The 15,061-nt window shown below is 37.9% G+C and overlaps 1 protein-coding gene across 1 annotated transcript in view; it reads right to left on the bottom strand.

The window, feature by feature from the left end:
• Positions 1-14,573: 14,573 nt before the first annotated feature.
• TEK (TEK receptor tyrosine kinase) overlaps positions 14,574-15,061 on the bottom strand; it is a 98,657-nt gene continuing 98,169 nt past the window's right edge. Inside the window, exon 23 of the mRNA XM_063080628.1 lies at positions 14,574-14,849. Within this exon, the coding sequence (XP_062936698.1) occupies positions 14,775-14,849 (75 nt within the window). The 3' untranslated portion in view covers positions 14,574-14,774. The remainder of the gene's footprint in view (positions 14,850-15,061) is intronic.

Here is a 15,061-nt window from a genome sequence, read left to right as displayed (position 1 = left end):
AATAATTATAGAGAATTCTGTTAGCATTTTTTAACAAAGTCCCTCAGTTCAAAATAATGGTTGTATTCATAAAAACTCAGAAGAGGTAACTGTTACCAGAATATGTATTTTGTGTACTAATCCCTCTCCTGACCTCATTTGATTTTTTTTTCCCCATACTCATTTTGGCCATATCCTAATATCCCCATCTATTGTACTCTTATTGGTTCATATTCTTTCATGGGTTTAATGGGATCTTCCCTAATTATTTTTGGAATAAGTCAGAAAACACTTTTGTAATCATTGATATTCATAATGGCAAAATGAGAACTGAAGGACTTGCATTATAAATAAAAGAACTTTTGAATCTCAAAAAAAACTTCAAATGCGTTCAATGCATTATATTCTTTAAAAATATTTTTAAATGAACCTGTGCAGTCCATCCATGATAATGTCCTCTTAATCCAAATATTTAATTAACCATATATCACATTTCCCAATTATGCCAGATGATGGAACAGCTATCTTTGGTTCCTTGCAGAAGATAATATCACCATATACTTTAAGTTAAAAATACTTTTGCAGTATTTCTTCGTGCTAGCCATGTTTCTAATCATTTATATAGTATGTTCTTTACGAAAGCCACTACAGTAGTCAGTTTCCTGCATGCATTTTCATCAGGTCTTCATAAACCAGAAAGATTGGTGGTTATCCCTACTTTACAGATGAGAAAACTGAGACCAGAAGGTTGTCACTTGCTGAAAATAATATGTAGTAAGTATATGGCATAGTCATAGTAATCGTAGTTCAGACCCAGGTTGTCTGTACTTTTCCTAGGGCTCCATCTGCTCTTTAATGCTGCCATTTCATCTTTAGGCATATTTTGCTGAGAGATAGGCTACTTAACTAAATTGTATGAGTCCTTGATAAAACTCAGGTCATGCAAAGATCAGAGTTCAACAGTAACCCTGTGAACTTGTAGTAATGTGTTTGCCCCTCAGCCTCACGTTTTTGGTCTAAATTATAAATTTCACTAGGTTACCAATGTAACCTAGTAAGGGATAGTTGACAGTCATACAAGTAAGATCTTTGTTTTAAAAATTCAGCTAATGTTTGTCACATTGGGTCAATAATGTGTTCTAACTATAACTGAAATTCACTGAGTTATATTCTTTACTTATATGCATAATGTGTTTCCTTGGCGTAGGTTTTCTGGTGTGGTGGAAGACGACTTGAGGAACACTAAAACATCAATCCATGATGTGCAAGCCGTCTTGTTGAACCTGTTTAGTGCTGACACTGTACTAATTGGACATAACTTTGAACATAGTCTGTATGCTCTAAAGGTAAAGAATTACAGGCCAACATGTTTTTTACAAAAAAAATATTTTTATAAAACTGTATGTGTTAAGATGGTAGTCATTATCATTGTCTTATAATTGATGTTTGATTTGCCCTGTTAACCAAGAAGACAATCATTGTGCTGACGACATAGACTATCACAATCCGAAGCAGTGTAGGACAGCTCAAATCATTTGGCCAATGAACATCAGAAAGAATAATTCATCTTCAATTATGATAAAATCAAAACCATTGTTTTGGCAAACTTTCTTTAATATTCAAATGAATAAGACCAAGTTTATCTAACAGATTATTTTATTCACATACTTAGGGATCATCGGCTTATAGGTGGGCTCAAAATGAAATTTTATGTTCCTTTTTTTGGCATGATAGACTTGAAGATCTCGCCTTAATATACTCCAGGTTAAAATTGTCTGTTCTTTGCTCTGTTCTAGAATAGGGATCAGTAAACAGGTAAAAGGTGGCTCATGGGCTGGCCACCTGTTTTTATAAATATTTCTATTGTAACAGCCACCCCACCCATTTACATATTTTCTTTAGCTGTTTTCACACTACAATGGCATTTTCGAGTAGTTGTGACAGAGGAAACCTGTTCTAACACGTAGGTCATGTGACCTGCAAGCTGAAAATATTTACGACCTGGCACTCTAACTTTGCCTGCTCCATTGTAAAACAGTGCTATCCAGTAGAACTTTCTATTCTATATCTTTGCTATCCAGTATGGTGGCCACTGGGCACATGAAAGCAGTTGAAAGGTGTCTAATGTGACTGAGGAAATGAATTTTAAATTTTGTTTAATTTTAATTAAACTTAAATAGCCGCATGCGGGTACCACAGTGCACAGTGCAACTCTAGAACTTTGGGGACCTTTACTGTGTATTTGTCTCAGCTACCCCTAGGTCTTACCCTCATGCAGAGGAGGTATATCTCTACTTCAGTGCGAGAATACAAGACCATTTTATTTTCATAGGTGAATGTCAGTCTTTTTCTCTATTAAGCTGGTATGCAATGTATATTTGTTTCAAAGGGCAGTCTTTTCTCTGCATGTGCCAGATAAGACTGGAGTATGCTTCCAGACAAATCTTACCCTACTGTGGAAAAAGAGTTGGGGACATAATAAGTTTTCCATAAGAAAGCTGCTCACAGGGATATTACTTAAGACATCACCTCCCAAACTGGACCTTTCACCGTGACTTTCCTGTCTCTAATTTCTCAGGAACAATTCTATTCTGCCTGTCCCTCAGAACAGAAAATTTCAGACCATCACGTTTTTTCATTCCTTGTAATCAGTCTGTTTCTTCAGTCCAGATGATTCATGAATCTTACTATTTTTCTCTGTTTCCACTGCCACCTTCTTTTACTGTCAGCTTCTCAGGGAAGCCTCTCTTGTCCCCCAGGCTGATTTTTCTCTGCTCTCACTCCTGTGTTACTCTCCCTTACTGCTCTGAAACTTCCCTGTGCTCCCCGTGCCCAGGGCGCTGTCTGCCCTCGCCCAGCTGGTGTTTGCTGAGAGAGGACCCTATTCCCCCTCTTCCTGTCCGAGGCCCGCAGCAGCTTCCACCACGGGTGCCTAGTGTGGTGGCTGACACAATGAATGAGAATTTAAAGTGCTTACATCAGGCCTGGCATAGTAGGTACTACACACTAAATTTCTGACTCCTCATTACTCCTTAAATTACTCTTGTCCTCAGGCTAATCTTCAGATGTTCCTTTCAAAATGCAGTTCTCCTAATGAGGAATCCAAACTGATATCTGCCTTCCTGGGCTCTCAGATTATCTGACCCTTCTCCCTCCACATATAGTCTGCCATTTTTCCCACTTTACTGAACTTCAGTAAAAATGTATTCAGCTTCTTCCACGTGTGCGTATAGGGGACTTGGGACTAGGTACGACTGAGCTCTTGTCCGTGCCTCCTCGCCAGAGGCAGACAGGCAGACCGCTGGGCTGCGATATGTCACTCACTGACGTGAGGAGTGTCCCCCTCTCAGCTGAGTCACAGGTGGGAGGAACCTGGCACTCGGGCTACCCCCTGTCCTCGTAGGAGCCTCTCTGCACTCATGCTGCCCCCGGCGGGGCTCTCATGATAGGAACATGTGGACTCAGACTGCTGCTATTTGATTTCCTTCAACTCTACTAATTTAGCTTAGGTACGTTTCTTAATCTCTCAAAGCCTCAATTTTATTGGCTATCAAAAGGGACAGTAAAAATACCTACCTGATTAGGTTACTCTGCTAAGTGCAGTGAGATAATCTATGTGAAGTGCTCAGTCCAGTAATGACTCACCGAAACTTCTCCATGTTACCTGCTATTGTACTACAGTTGTTGCTGCTGCTCTCAGTATCATTATTTGTGAAGGGCTTTTGATAGGTTTTTCCCTTTTATTTTACAGTTAATTCATACTTCGATTGTGGACACATCAGTTATGTTTCCTCATGGGCTAGGCCTGCCTCACAAAAGATCCCTTAGGAGTCTAGTGGCTGAATGCCTGCAGAGAGTCATTCAGGATGATGGTAAGAGCCCGTTTGCTCATGATTAGTGTCTGACTTGACTGAACAAACCATGAGGTCCACTGTCGAGGTCCACTGTCTGAAATGCTTAGGGTAAGATACTGGGTTCTCTGTGGTGGAGAATCCTAAAGCATCTACTTGTGTTTGAGTAAAAAGCACTATGTGCCCATGCTGGTGGAGTCCTGGAATGTACCATACAAACCAAAACAGCACTTACACCGAGAACAGTGGTCAGATCACTGTTTGTCACGTTGAATGGCCTTTGAATTCATGCATCAAACTTTTGTTGCTGTGGAGATCTAATTCCATTGTAAATTTTGCTGTTCACCTCTTTTCATATGTGCTTTTCATGAAACTATGTAAGGTTCTACAGTTGATTGGGTTCCGGTTTTCTCACAGAGGGTAAATGGTGTGTGTGTGTTTTGTATTAGAGGTATAGCTCAAATTCGGTAGATTCATTATGTTTGTGCTTGCTTTATGCCAGATTGATATATCTTGTTCCTAGAACTTTTTTTTCTATTTTTGTTTTTTCTGATGATATATACCTAACATTAAGCAAGTTAATCAAGCACAACAAATACAGGCACCAGTTACTTGTTAGTAGCATTGCATACGCACAATTTAGCGGTGTCTGGCTTAGAGTGGAGGGTAGTAGAACACTCATGCATACCGATATGTGCCCCTCCTACATGCAAGTAGTATAGCAAGTTCGTTTTAAGTAAGTTAAAATTATGTTATAATGTTATATGTTTCTAAAGGTGCTTAAGATATGGGATGCTCCTCTGATCAGTTGTTTTTGTCATTAATTGTACAGAATGCAGATTTTATTCTATGGTACAGTAATCCATTTTGCAAGGGGTCTTTAAATGACATTATCTGCTTTGTTAAAAATATTAATATCTCAGGAAGAATTTGCACAAATTTCTAGTACAATATTAGTAATATGCTCTGGAAACAATCTTGAACCATGGACATAAAAATATTTCACTGAACAAAAAATAACCTATTTGAAACGAAACCTGGGCTGGCTGGTTAGCTCAATTGGTTAGAGTGTGGTATACCAGCCGGTACCTGTACCAGCCAGCTGCCAAAAAACAAACAAAACCAAAAAATAAATAAAACAAAATCTTCTAAAAGTTAACATAATACCATAGTTTTCTCAGAGTAAGACACAAAAAAATAGAAGTGAGAACTATTATGCCATTTTAGAAGTGTTAACTGTATAATTTTTCTCACCTAATCTCAGATATCACTATTCTCACCAGAACTGTAGGCTTTATATTTTGGGTAAATTCCATCCACTTTTTAAGCCATGTAACCTTGTAACTAAGGTTATTCTTTTGTTTAGAGAGATTTTTTTTTTTCTAGCATCCCACAGGTCTGGCTTCTTTCCAGATCTCTGTCCTTTAGTGATACCTGCTACTTTGTTATTTACACATCCCTGGAAAGGTGGTACACAGCTGTGCCATCCAGTCACCACAAGGTAGTGACAATGTGACATAGGACATGTTACATAGAAAAACCGAGATGTTTGTTAGTCTAGCAGATTTATGTAAAACATTTATAAAGCAACCATTGGGAGTTGTTTTTGGTTTTAATTATATTTTGGTGAGTGGGTGATATTAATTTTTTTATAACCATAAACTCAAGGTTTCATTTTGAGAACATGTGTAGGTAACACCACAGATAGTTGTCTTATGTCTAACATGTTTTTTAAATATTCTGTACTATTTGGAGGTCACGATTTTAGTGAAAATGCAAAAGCCTGCATGGAGCTGGTCCTTTGGAAGGTAAAAGAAGACCTGAAAGGAAAGAAGCGATCACTTGGTCCCCGAACATCTTTAATCTCAGCATTGCTGTTTCAGTGACGCCTCCGACGTTTACTGCTGGCAGTGGAGTTTGGTCTGTAGTGGTGTGGGCTTTCTTGACACGTTCAAAGAGAAAAGGAGGAAAAGTGCTATTGAGGTTTATTTATTACATTTTAAAGGTTAAGTTTTCACAGTGATTTCTAAAGTTGGGACTGGGGCTGGAGGGATGGGTTAGTAAGAATTAAGCTGGTTTGAACTTCCAACTCATCTTTCTAAGTGCTGTGCTTCGTGTTGTGAGCAACGGGGCGGGATGGTTTTGATCTGGAGTAATGAGTCCATGGCTTTCCTTGGGTTACTTAACCTACGTTTCTTTTTTCTGTCTAGATATCTAAAACTGTTATGCTACCTGGAGTTAAAAACTTTACCTAACAAAATTGTAACAGTTTCCTTTAGATGTGCACATAAACATAAGTAGAAATTTTTTCCCCTTGCAAAATATATGGAAGTAGATGTAAACTTTTCAGTGCATTCTGTTGACATTAAAGGTTTTGGTTATTTGGCTATTGTGCAATGTGTTTTATTCTTACTGGTATACTGTTATTTGATTTTAATTGATATCAACAACCCACCGATTTTATTTTTTTAAGGTAGTTGTCCCATGGATCTTCTAAACATACTAAATTTAATCTATGTTCCCAGTACGTGAATTGGCTAATCTCTTTGAGGGTTTAGTTCTTTCTTCCTTAACTGCTTTTTGAAAATGTGAAAACTGGACTGTGGAAACTACATGACTTTATTCAATTTGACTGTTTGCCTCTGAGTAAAAGTTCATGAATCTTCATCCTTAATGCTGCTAACATGCTACAAACTGTAAAGGTTTCTTTGCCTACAGTGTAGATGAGTCACAGAGTAATCAATACCATGGCCTCTATAGCAGAAGTTAATTAGCTACTTTCTGACACTTAGTAAATACACCTCATGTTTGCTGCCTTGATATTTTGAATTTACAATAAATCTGCATTAGCATGGAGTAACTTTTTCCTGCTACTGTTTACCTCCTTTCATATGTGCTTTTCATTAAATCATATGAGGTTCTACAATTGACTAGGTTCAGGTTATCTCACCAAGGGGAGAGAGAGAGAGAGAGAGAGAGAGAGAGAGAGAGAGAGAGAGAGAGAGAGAGAGTGTGTGTGTGTGTGTGTGTGTGTGTGTGTGTGTGTGTGTGTGTGTGTGTGTGTGTGTTAGAGGTATAGCTCAAATTCAGGAGATTTATTATGGCTTCTCGGCCATCTCAATTGTCATGTACTTGATATGAAATAATGGTGTAAGTTTATACTATTGTAAATAATATATAGTAAAGAAGGTCAAACTATTATAGGGAAAAAAACTGCATTCTAAAGCCATATGCAAAATTTAAATATATTATCTGCATTTTCAGATCATCCTTACTCTTGTTCAGTCCCATATATTCAAGGGTATTTCAAAAAGTTTGTGAGAGTAACAGTTTTCAAGTGTACAATATATTATTATCTGTAGTCACCATGATGTATAATCAATCTCTTGAACTTAGTCCTCCTGTGTAACTGAAATCTGCCCTTTAACCAACATCATTCCAACCCCCTACCCCCAACCTCTTGTAACCACCATTTTACTCTCTGTTTCTATGAGTTTGACTTTTTTACACCCCACGTAAGTGAGCTCATGCAGTATTTTTCTGTGTTTTGCTTATTTGACGTATGCTGTTCTCCAAGTTCATCCATTTTGTTGCAAATGACAAGATTTCCTTCTTTCTTAAGGTTGAATAGTATTCTGTTGTGTTTATACACCACATTTTCTTTAATCATTCATCCATTGATGGACACCGAGGTTGATTCTATATCTTGGCTATTGTGAATAATGCTGCAATAAATGTGGGAGTGCAAATATCTCTTCAACATGCCTATTTCATATCCTTTTTATATAAACCCAGTGGTGGAATTGCTGGATCATATTGCAGTTTGAACTTTTTGAGGAAACTCCATACTGTTTTGCATAATGGCTGTACTAATGTACATTCCCAACAACACTGTACAAGGAATCCCTTTTCTATATCCCCACCAACACATACCTTTTGTCTTTTCGATAATAGCCATACTAACAGGCATGAGATGATATTGTCATTGTGGTTTTAATTTATATTTCCTGATTATTAGTAATATTGAGCATTTTTTCATATAACTATTGGCCATTTGTATGTCTTCTGTTGAGAAATATCTATTCAGGTCTTTTGTCCTGTTTTTTAATCAGGTTATTTTTCTTACTATTGAGTTGTTTGAGTTCTGTAAATATATTTTGGGTATTAACTTCTTACCAGATGTGTGGTTTGTATATATAGTTTCCCACTCCATAGGTTGTCTCTTCACTCTGTTTCCTTTGCTGTGCAGAAGGTTTTTAGCTTGATGCAGTCCCATTTGTCTATTTTTGCTTTTGTTGCACTTTTGGAGTCATATCCAAAAAATCTTTGCCCAGATCGATGTCTTGAAATTTCTCCCCTATTTTTTTCTAGTCGTTTTACAGTTTCAGGTCTTATGCTTAAGTCTTTAGTCAATTTTGAGTTGATTTTTGTACGGTGTGAGATGAAGTTCTAATTTTATTCTTTGGCATGTGGATATCCACTTTTCCAGAACCATATATTGAAGAGACTGTCCTATCCCTGTTGTGTGTTCTTGGTATGTTTGTCAAAAATCAATTGACTGTAAGTGTGTGGATTTATTTGAGCTATTTTGTTTCATTAGTCCATGTGTCTTGTTTTTATGCCAATATGATGCTGTTTTGATTATGGCTTTGTAGTTTATTTTGAAACCAGGTAATATGATGCCTCCAGCTTTGTTCTTTTTGCTCAAGATTGCTTTGGTTATTCGAAGTCTTTTGTGTTTCATACAAATTTTAGGATTTCTTTTTTCTATTTCTGTGAAAAATAACATTGGAATTTTGATAGCAATTGCATTGAATCTGAGATTACTTTCGGTTGTTTGGACATTTTAACAATACTAATTGTTAGGGCCGAGCCTGTGGCGCACTCGGTAGAGTGCTGCGCTGGGAGCGCGGCAACGCTCCCGCCGCGGGTTCGGATCCTATATAGGAATGACCGGTGCACTCACTGGCTGAGTGCCGGTCACGAAAAAAAAAAAAAAAAACAATACTAATTGTTCCAATTTGTGAACATGGGATATCTTCACATTTATTTATGTCTTCTTCGGTTTCTTTCATCAGTGTTTTATAGTTTTCAGTGTACCTATATTTCACCTCCTTGGGTAAATATTATTTCTAAGTATTTTATTTTACTTTTTTTTTAAGCTATTGTAAATGGGATTATTCTCTTGATTTCTTTTTCAAATAGTTCATTGTTAGTATATAGATCTGCTACTGGTTTTTATATGTTGATTTTGTATTCTGCAACTTTAGTGAATTCATTTATTAGTTCTAACATGGGTTTTTTTGGTGTAGTCTGTAGGATTTTCTATGTATAAAATCACATTGTCTGCAAACAGAGACAATTTAATTTCTTTCTTTCTGATTTGGATGCCTTTTATTTCTATCTCTTGCTTAATTGCTCTGCCTAGGACTTCCAGTACTATGTTCATATGGTTTTTGTTATTCATTCTGTTAAAGTAGCATATTGTATTTGTTGATTTGCGTTTGTTGAACCATACTTGTATTCCAGAGATAAGTTCCACCCAATTGTTGTGTATGATCCTTTTAATGTGCTGTTGAATTTGGTTGCTAGTGTTTTGTTTAGGATTTTTGCATTTGTTCAGTAGATATTCACCTGTAATTTTAACTTCTTTTAGTGTCCTTGTCTAGCTTTGGTATCAGTGTAATGCTGGCCTCATAAAATGAGTTTGAAAGTTTTCCCTTCTCTTCAGTTTTTTTGGAAGAGTTTTAAAAGACTTGGTATTAGTTCTTTAAATGTTTGTTAGAATTCAGAAGTGAAACCATCATGTCCTGGGCTTTTCTTTGATGGTAGACTTTTTGTTACTGACTTAAACTCTCTAGTTGTTTTTGGTCTGTTCAGATTTTCTGTTTGTTTATGATTCAGTTTGGTAGACATATGTGTCTAGGAATTTATTCATTTCTTCTAAATTAATATATTAGTGTACAGTTGTTCATAGTAGTCTCTTATCCTTATTTCTATGGTGTTAGTTGTAATGTCTCCTCTTTCTCTTTTTTTTCTTAGTTTAGCTAAAGATCTGTGGATTTCATTTATCTTTTCAATTGTCTTCCTAGTCTCTATTTTGGGGTTTTGTTTTTGTTTTTTTTTGTTTTCATTTGGCACTGGCCAGTATGGTGGTCTGACCTTGACTTTGGTGTTACAAGGCTGCACTCTAACCAACTGAGCAAACCAGCAGCCTGTTTCTGCTCTGCCTTTTATAATTTTCTTTTCTATTAACTTTGAGTTTAGTTTGTTTTTCTATTTATAGTTCCTTGAGGTTAGGTGGTTTATTTGGGATCTTTCTTCATTTTGATACAGGTATTTATTGCTATTAACCTTCCCTCTTAAAATTGACTTTGCTGCATCTCATAAGTTTTGATATGCTGTGTTTCTATTTCTATTTGTCTCAAGATTTAAAAAATTTTTCTTTTAATTTCTTCTTTGATCCATTGGTTCTTTAGGAGCATGTTGTTTAATTTCCACATATTTGTGAATTTTCTGAGTTCCTCCTATAATTTATTTCTCATTTTATACCATTGTGGTCAGAGAAGATACTTAATATGATTTCAATCTTAAATTTAAGACATGTTTTGTGTCCTAACATATCTATCTGGGTGAATGTTTCTTGTGTACTTGAGAAGAATGTGTATTCTGCTGCTGTTGGATGAGATGTTCTGTATATTTGTTTGGTCTAAAACATAGTTCAAGTTCAATATTTCCTTATTTTCTGTCTGAATGGTCTTTCCATTGTTGAAAATGTGATAGTGAAGTTCCTTACTATTATGAGGATACTTCAAAAAGTTCATGAAAAGATTAATATTATCTATCAATTCTATTCTTCCACAAACTTTTCAAAGTGCCCTCATATTGTATTGCAGTCTCTCTTCAGATTTATTCATATTTGCTTTATGTCTAGGTGTTTTGATGTTGGGTGCATATATATATTTACAATTATATCTTCTTGAGGAATTGATTCCTTTATTATATAATGACCTTCTATGCCTTGTTTTTCAGTTTTTGACTTAAAGTTTATTTTATCTAATAAAAGTATAGCCACCGCTGCTCTCTTTTGGTTTCCATTTCCATGGACTATCTTTTTCCATCCTTTCATTTTTAATTGATGTGTCCTTAATGGTGAAGTGACTTTCTTGTAGGCTGTATATAGTGTTTTTTATCCATTCAGCCACTCTGTCTTTTGAAGAATTTAATTCATTAATATTCAAGGGCTGAGCCCATGGCGCACTCGGGAGAGTGCGGCCGCCGCAGGTTCGGATCCTATATAGGAATGGCCGGTGCACTCACTGGCTGAGTACCGGTCACGAAAAAGACCAAAAAAAAAAAAAAATTCAAGGTAATTATTGATAGGTAAGGACTTACTGCCGCTATTTTATTGTTTTCTGGTTTTTCAGATTCTTTTTCTTTCCTCTTTTGCTGTCTTCCTTTGTGATTAGATGGTTTTCTCTAGTGTGGTATGCTGTGATCCCTTGTTTGAATTAAATCTGATTAGAGACCTTTGACCTTCTTGTATCTGGATATTTGTCTTTCCCAAGATTTGGAAAGTTTTATGCTATTGTTTCTTTACCTCTTTGTCTCTTTTTTCCTTTTCAAGCTCTTATAACTTGAATATTTTCTCTTTTGATGCTGTCCCACAAATCCACAAAGTAAGTCTGCTTCATTACTTTCTCTCTCTCCTATGATTGTACATTTTCAGATATGAAAATGTTTTCCACTTCAGATTTTCTTCTCCTTGATGAATTCTGTTATCCTCTATTGCATTTTTTATTTTATTCGTTGTATTTTTCAGCTCCTTAATTTCTGGGTTTCTTTTTAAAAATAATTTCAATCTCTTTGTTAAATTTCTTGGGTCATTTATTGCTTCCCGACTTTATTGAATTCTCTGTATTTTCTTGAAATTTGCTGAGCTTCCCTAAAACAATTATTTTGAATTCTTTGTCAGGCAGTTCATATATTTCTTTGGTGTCACCTACTGAGAGATTGTGTTCTTTTAGTGTTAAGGCTCCTCAGTTTTTCATGTTTCTTACATTGATGCCTGTGCATTTAGTGGAGCAGTCCACCTACTGCAGACTTTACAAGATAGTTTTGCTGTGGAAAGACATTCCTCCACCGGAGGTTGTAAGGACACTTGGGTGGGGTACAGAAGTTCTAGCACCAGTGAGGGTGCCAGCTGTGTTGTCTTTATTCAGCTCTGTCAGCTAAGGTCAGTGTTAACTACAATTGCAAGGATCCTCAGCAGCCAGCACTGTGAATGTCCACAGTGGTGGCAAGGATTCTTGGGGTCTTCAGTGGTGATGGCTGTTAAGATCCTTCTGGACTCTTTCTCCCACTGGGTAAGTTGTGGCTGAGGGGATCCCTCTTGGCACTGGGTCTAACTTGTGGGCTCTTTTGCAATGTTAGTGGTGCCAGTGTCTGATGAGTGGTGCCCACAGAGCAGCCATGGAGCTGAGGCCTGAAGCATGGGCATTTGCAGAGGGACTACAGCTCTGCTATTTGGGGCATTAATGGTGCTGGTGCCTGCAGCACAGGCACCCCCTCTGCTACATTGGTTACAGTATATAAAGCACAAATGCTTGTTTAGCAACTGAGACAGCTGAGAATGGGGCACAAGTGTGTGCAGAGTTAGAGTAGCTCAGAGTAGCTCTGGGGTTGGGGCAGGACCTAGTTCGCCATGGCAGCGATCTGGGGTCTGGGGCACAAGTAGCCCTGCTGCTAGCAGTTTTTGAAGTACAAATGCTTGTGAAATAGCTGGGGAACTCAGAATGGGAGCACGACATAGCAGGGTTAGAGTGGCCCTTGGGTTGGGACAAGGCCTAGTTCTCTATAGTGCCAGAATGCAGTCACATGCATTAAGGGCTTAGCTCCGGGACCCGCCAGAGTGCAAACTAGCTCACCATGGTGATAGTGTCTGAGACATGGGTGGGCCCAATGCAGCCACAGAGCTTGGGACTGGAGTGTGGGCCTCCATGGAGCAGCTGTGGCCCTGGGATTGGGGCATGTGGGGTAAGGAGAGGTTGTGGTTCCTTTCTTGAAATGGCTCAACGGTGGCTGCTTGGGGTGTGGGGATGGAGGGTGCAGCCACATGTCCTTCTCTGGGGTTTGCCTGGTGAGAATGGTTGTTATATCAGTGGCAAGAGATGTCAGTATCCTCTACAGAGCAGGTCACTGGGGACCATGGTGGTTCCCACCATGTGGCTATTACAGATAGCCTCCACCTTTCTTTGCTTCTGGCTGTTGCCTGGTATCTCAGGGATGCTGATCTCACCAGCAATCCCCTCTGTGGATTTTTTGTTGTTGTTGTTCCTCTGTGTTGCTGCAGATTCCTTAATGGGCACTTGGGCCCTCTCTGGGCTATTTTGGTTTGTGAATAGCTGTCATTATGGGACAATAAAGGCTGCTATCTCCTACTTTTCCATCTTGTTGACGTCACGCTGGACCTATATTTCAATAGCTCTTTATTTGCATTTCCGTTTAGTTGATGAAATAAATGGTGGCTGGCAGCCTTGCTTTTGCTCTGCATCTCCTCTTGAATATGCTGTTGTGAATAAAGAGCATTTGGTATAAATTTATAATACATAAAGTTGTTTAATATGGTAGGAATGTGGAGCTTTATGCAGCATGGTGACTACTAAACACAGTAAAAATTAAAAGGGATTCCAATTCTAAGCCCTGGGTTCACATTGGAACACTACCAGAGGTGTACAGCCCTGGTGTAAAAGTGGACTAGACAGCAGATACCTCTAGGAGACCTTTCCAATTTTGTGAGCTTGAGATTCTGTGTCTGGTAGAATATGTTCACCAATTGTTCTACGTGCTTATTATTGACAAGTTACGGGTTGATAATTTAAGGCTTTTTATTTTTTCCTGGCCAGTACAGGGTTTGAACCCCAGACCTTGGTATTATCAGCATCACACTCTGAACTAACCAGCTAGCTCATGAGGCATTTTTCTTTAAAGACATCTGGCAATACCTATGAGACACTCCTGGACAAAACATGGGTAGGCCAGACATTTATTCACTTATGATATGATCTCAGTGCAATATATGCCTACAGTGTAAATGGTAAACTCAAACTCATCAAAACTAAAACTTTTTACAATGTGCATTACATGTAGGGATGTTAATTTATTATGATAAAAGTTACGTCTCCCAAATATAACTTCAGGCATTTTTATTATTTCTTAAAATAAAGTCGATATTGCCAGGGAAACTAAATCCCATTAATTTGTCTATTAAACTTATTTATACTTCTCTAAAGGTTCTTAGGTTTCTAAGCAATGAGATTTAAGTCTATTTTTAGATGTTGGCATTTCTGGACTGACTTGTGGGCTGTGGAAATACAAGACAAAGTTGTCACATGACCACATGAAATTGGACTGGCTTCTACAGGTGAAGGAAATTATCTAAAGAGAGGAACCTTTTACATAGGTGTCTTAAACATTAACATACATCCTGTTAGAGTCTGGACATTGCCCATATTTTTCTTGCACTATCAGGGTCATTGCTAGGTTTATTAACACTATTTTACTTCTACACAGGAAAACATCCTATAGCATTCAATATAACGGTAAACATCAAAAATATCTAGGACAATAATGAATTATGCATTACAGTAACTGTACTCTCACACCTTCCTATGAAGTCCACATTTTAGAAAAATATATTATTGCATATGAAACAACAAACAGGCGTTTTGATTTCAGCACATTCTTACTCAAAACAGTATAAACAGTTGTATCATAGTCAGAGCATACTGTAGGTCCACACACAGGGGTTTCGTGGGGAAGGTCCCAGACGTACAGCAATATATATACACTTCTTGGCAGAGGCATGCTTGCTTTCTCGGCAGTATCCAAGGTCCCTCATGCTGATGAAGGGGAAACCAGAAGGTATGGAGTTGGTGTTCCATCCTAGGCCGCTTCTTCAGCAGAACAGTCGATTCCTGCATAGGTAAACTTCTCATAAAGCGTGGTATTCACGTAGGTCTGGAAGAGCCAGAGTGGTTCAGAGACACAGGCTGCCTGGTTCTGCCTCAGCCAGGGGCCAATACGGCAATACACTGGCTTTCTTAGTTTGTCTTAATTCAGATACTGAATACTTGGGGGACACATTTCTGTCCTCAATCCCTTTGCTGTCTTTGACTTTCTTCCTGAAATGCATCCCTTGGCTTCTGCAAGTCAGATTTCATAATCTCCCT

The sequence above is a fragment of the Cynocephalus volans genome, chromosome 16, assembly GCF_027409185.1.
Source record: "Cynocephalus volans isolate mCynVol1 chromosome 16, mCynVol1.pri, whole genome shotgun sequence".
In the NCBI taxonomy this organism is placed as follows: Eukaryota; Metazoa; Chordata; class Mammalia; order Dermoptera; family Cynocephalidae; genus Cynocephalus; species Cynocephalus volans.
Note: the sequence above shows the minus strand (reverse complement) of the source record. Positions and strands in the feature narration are given on the sequence as shown.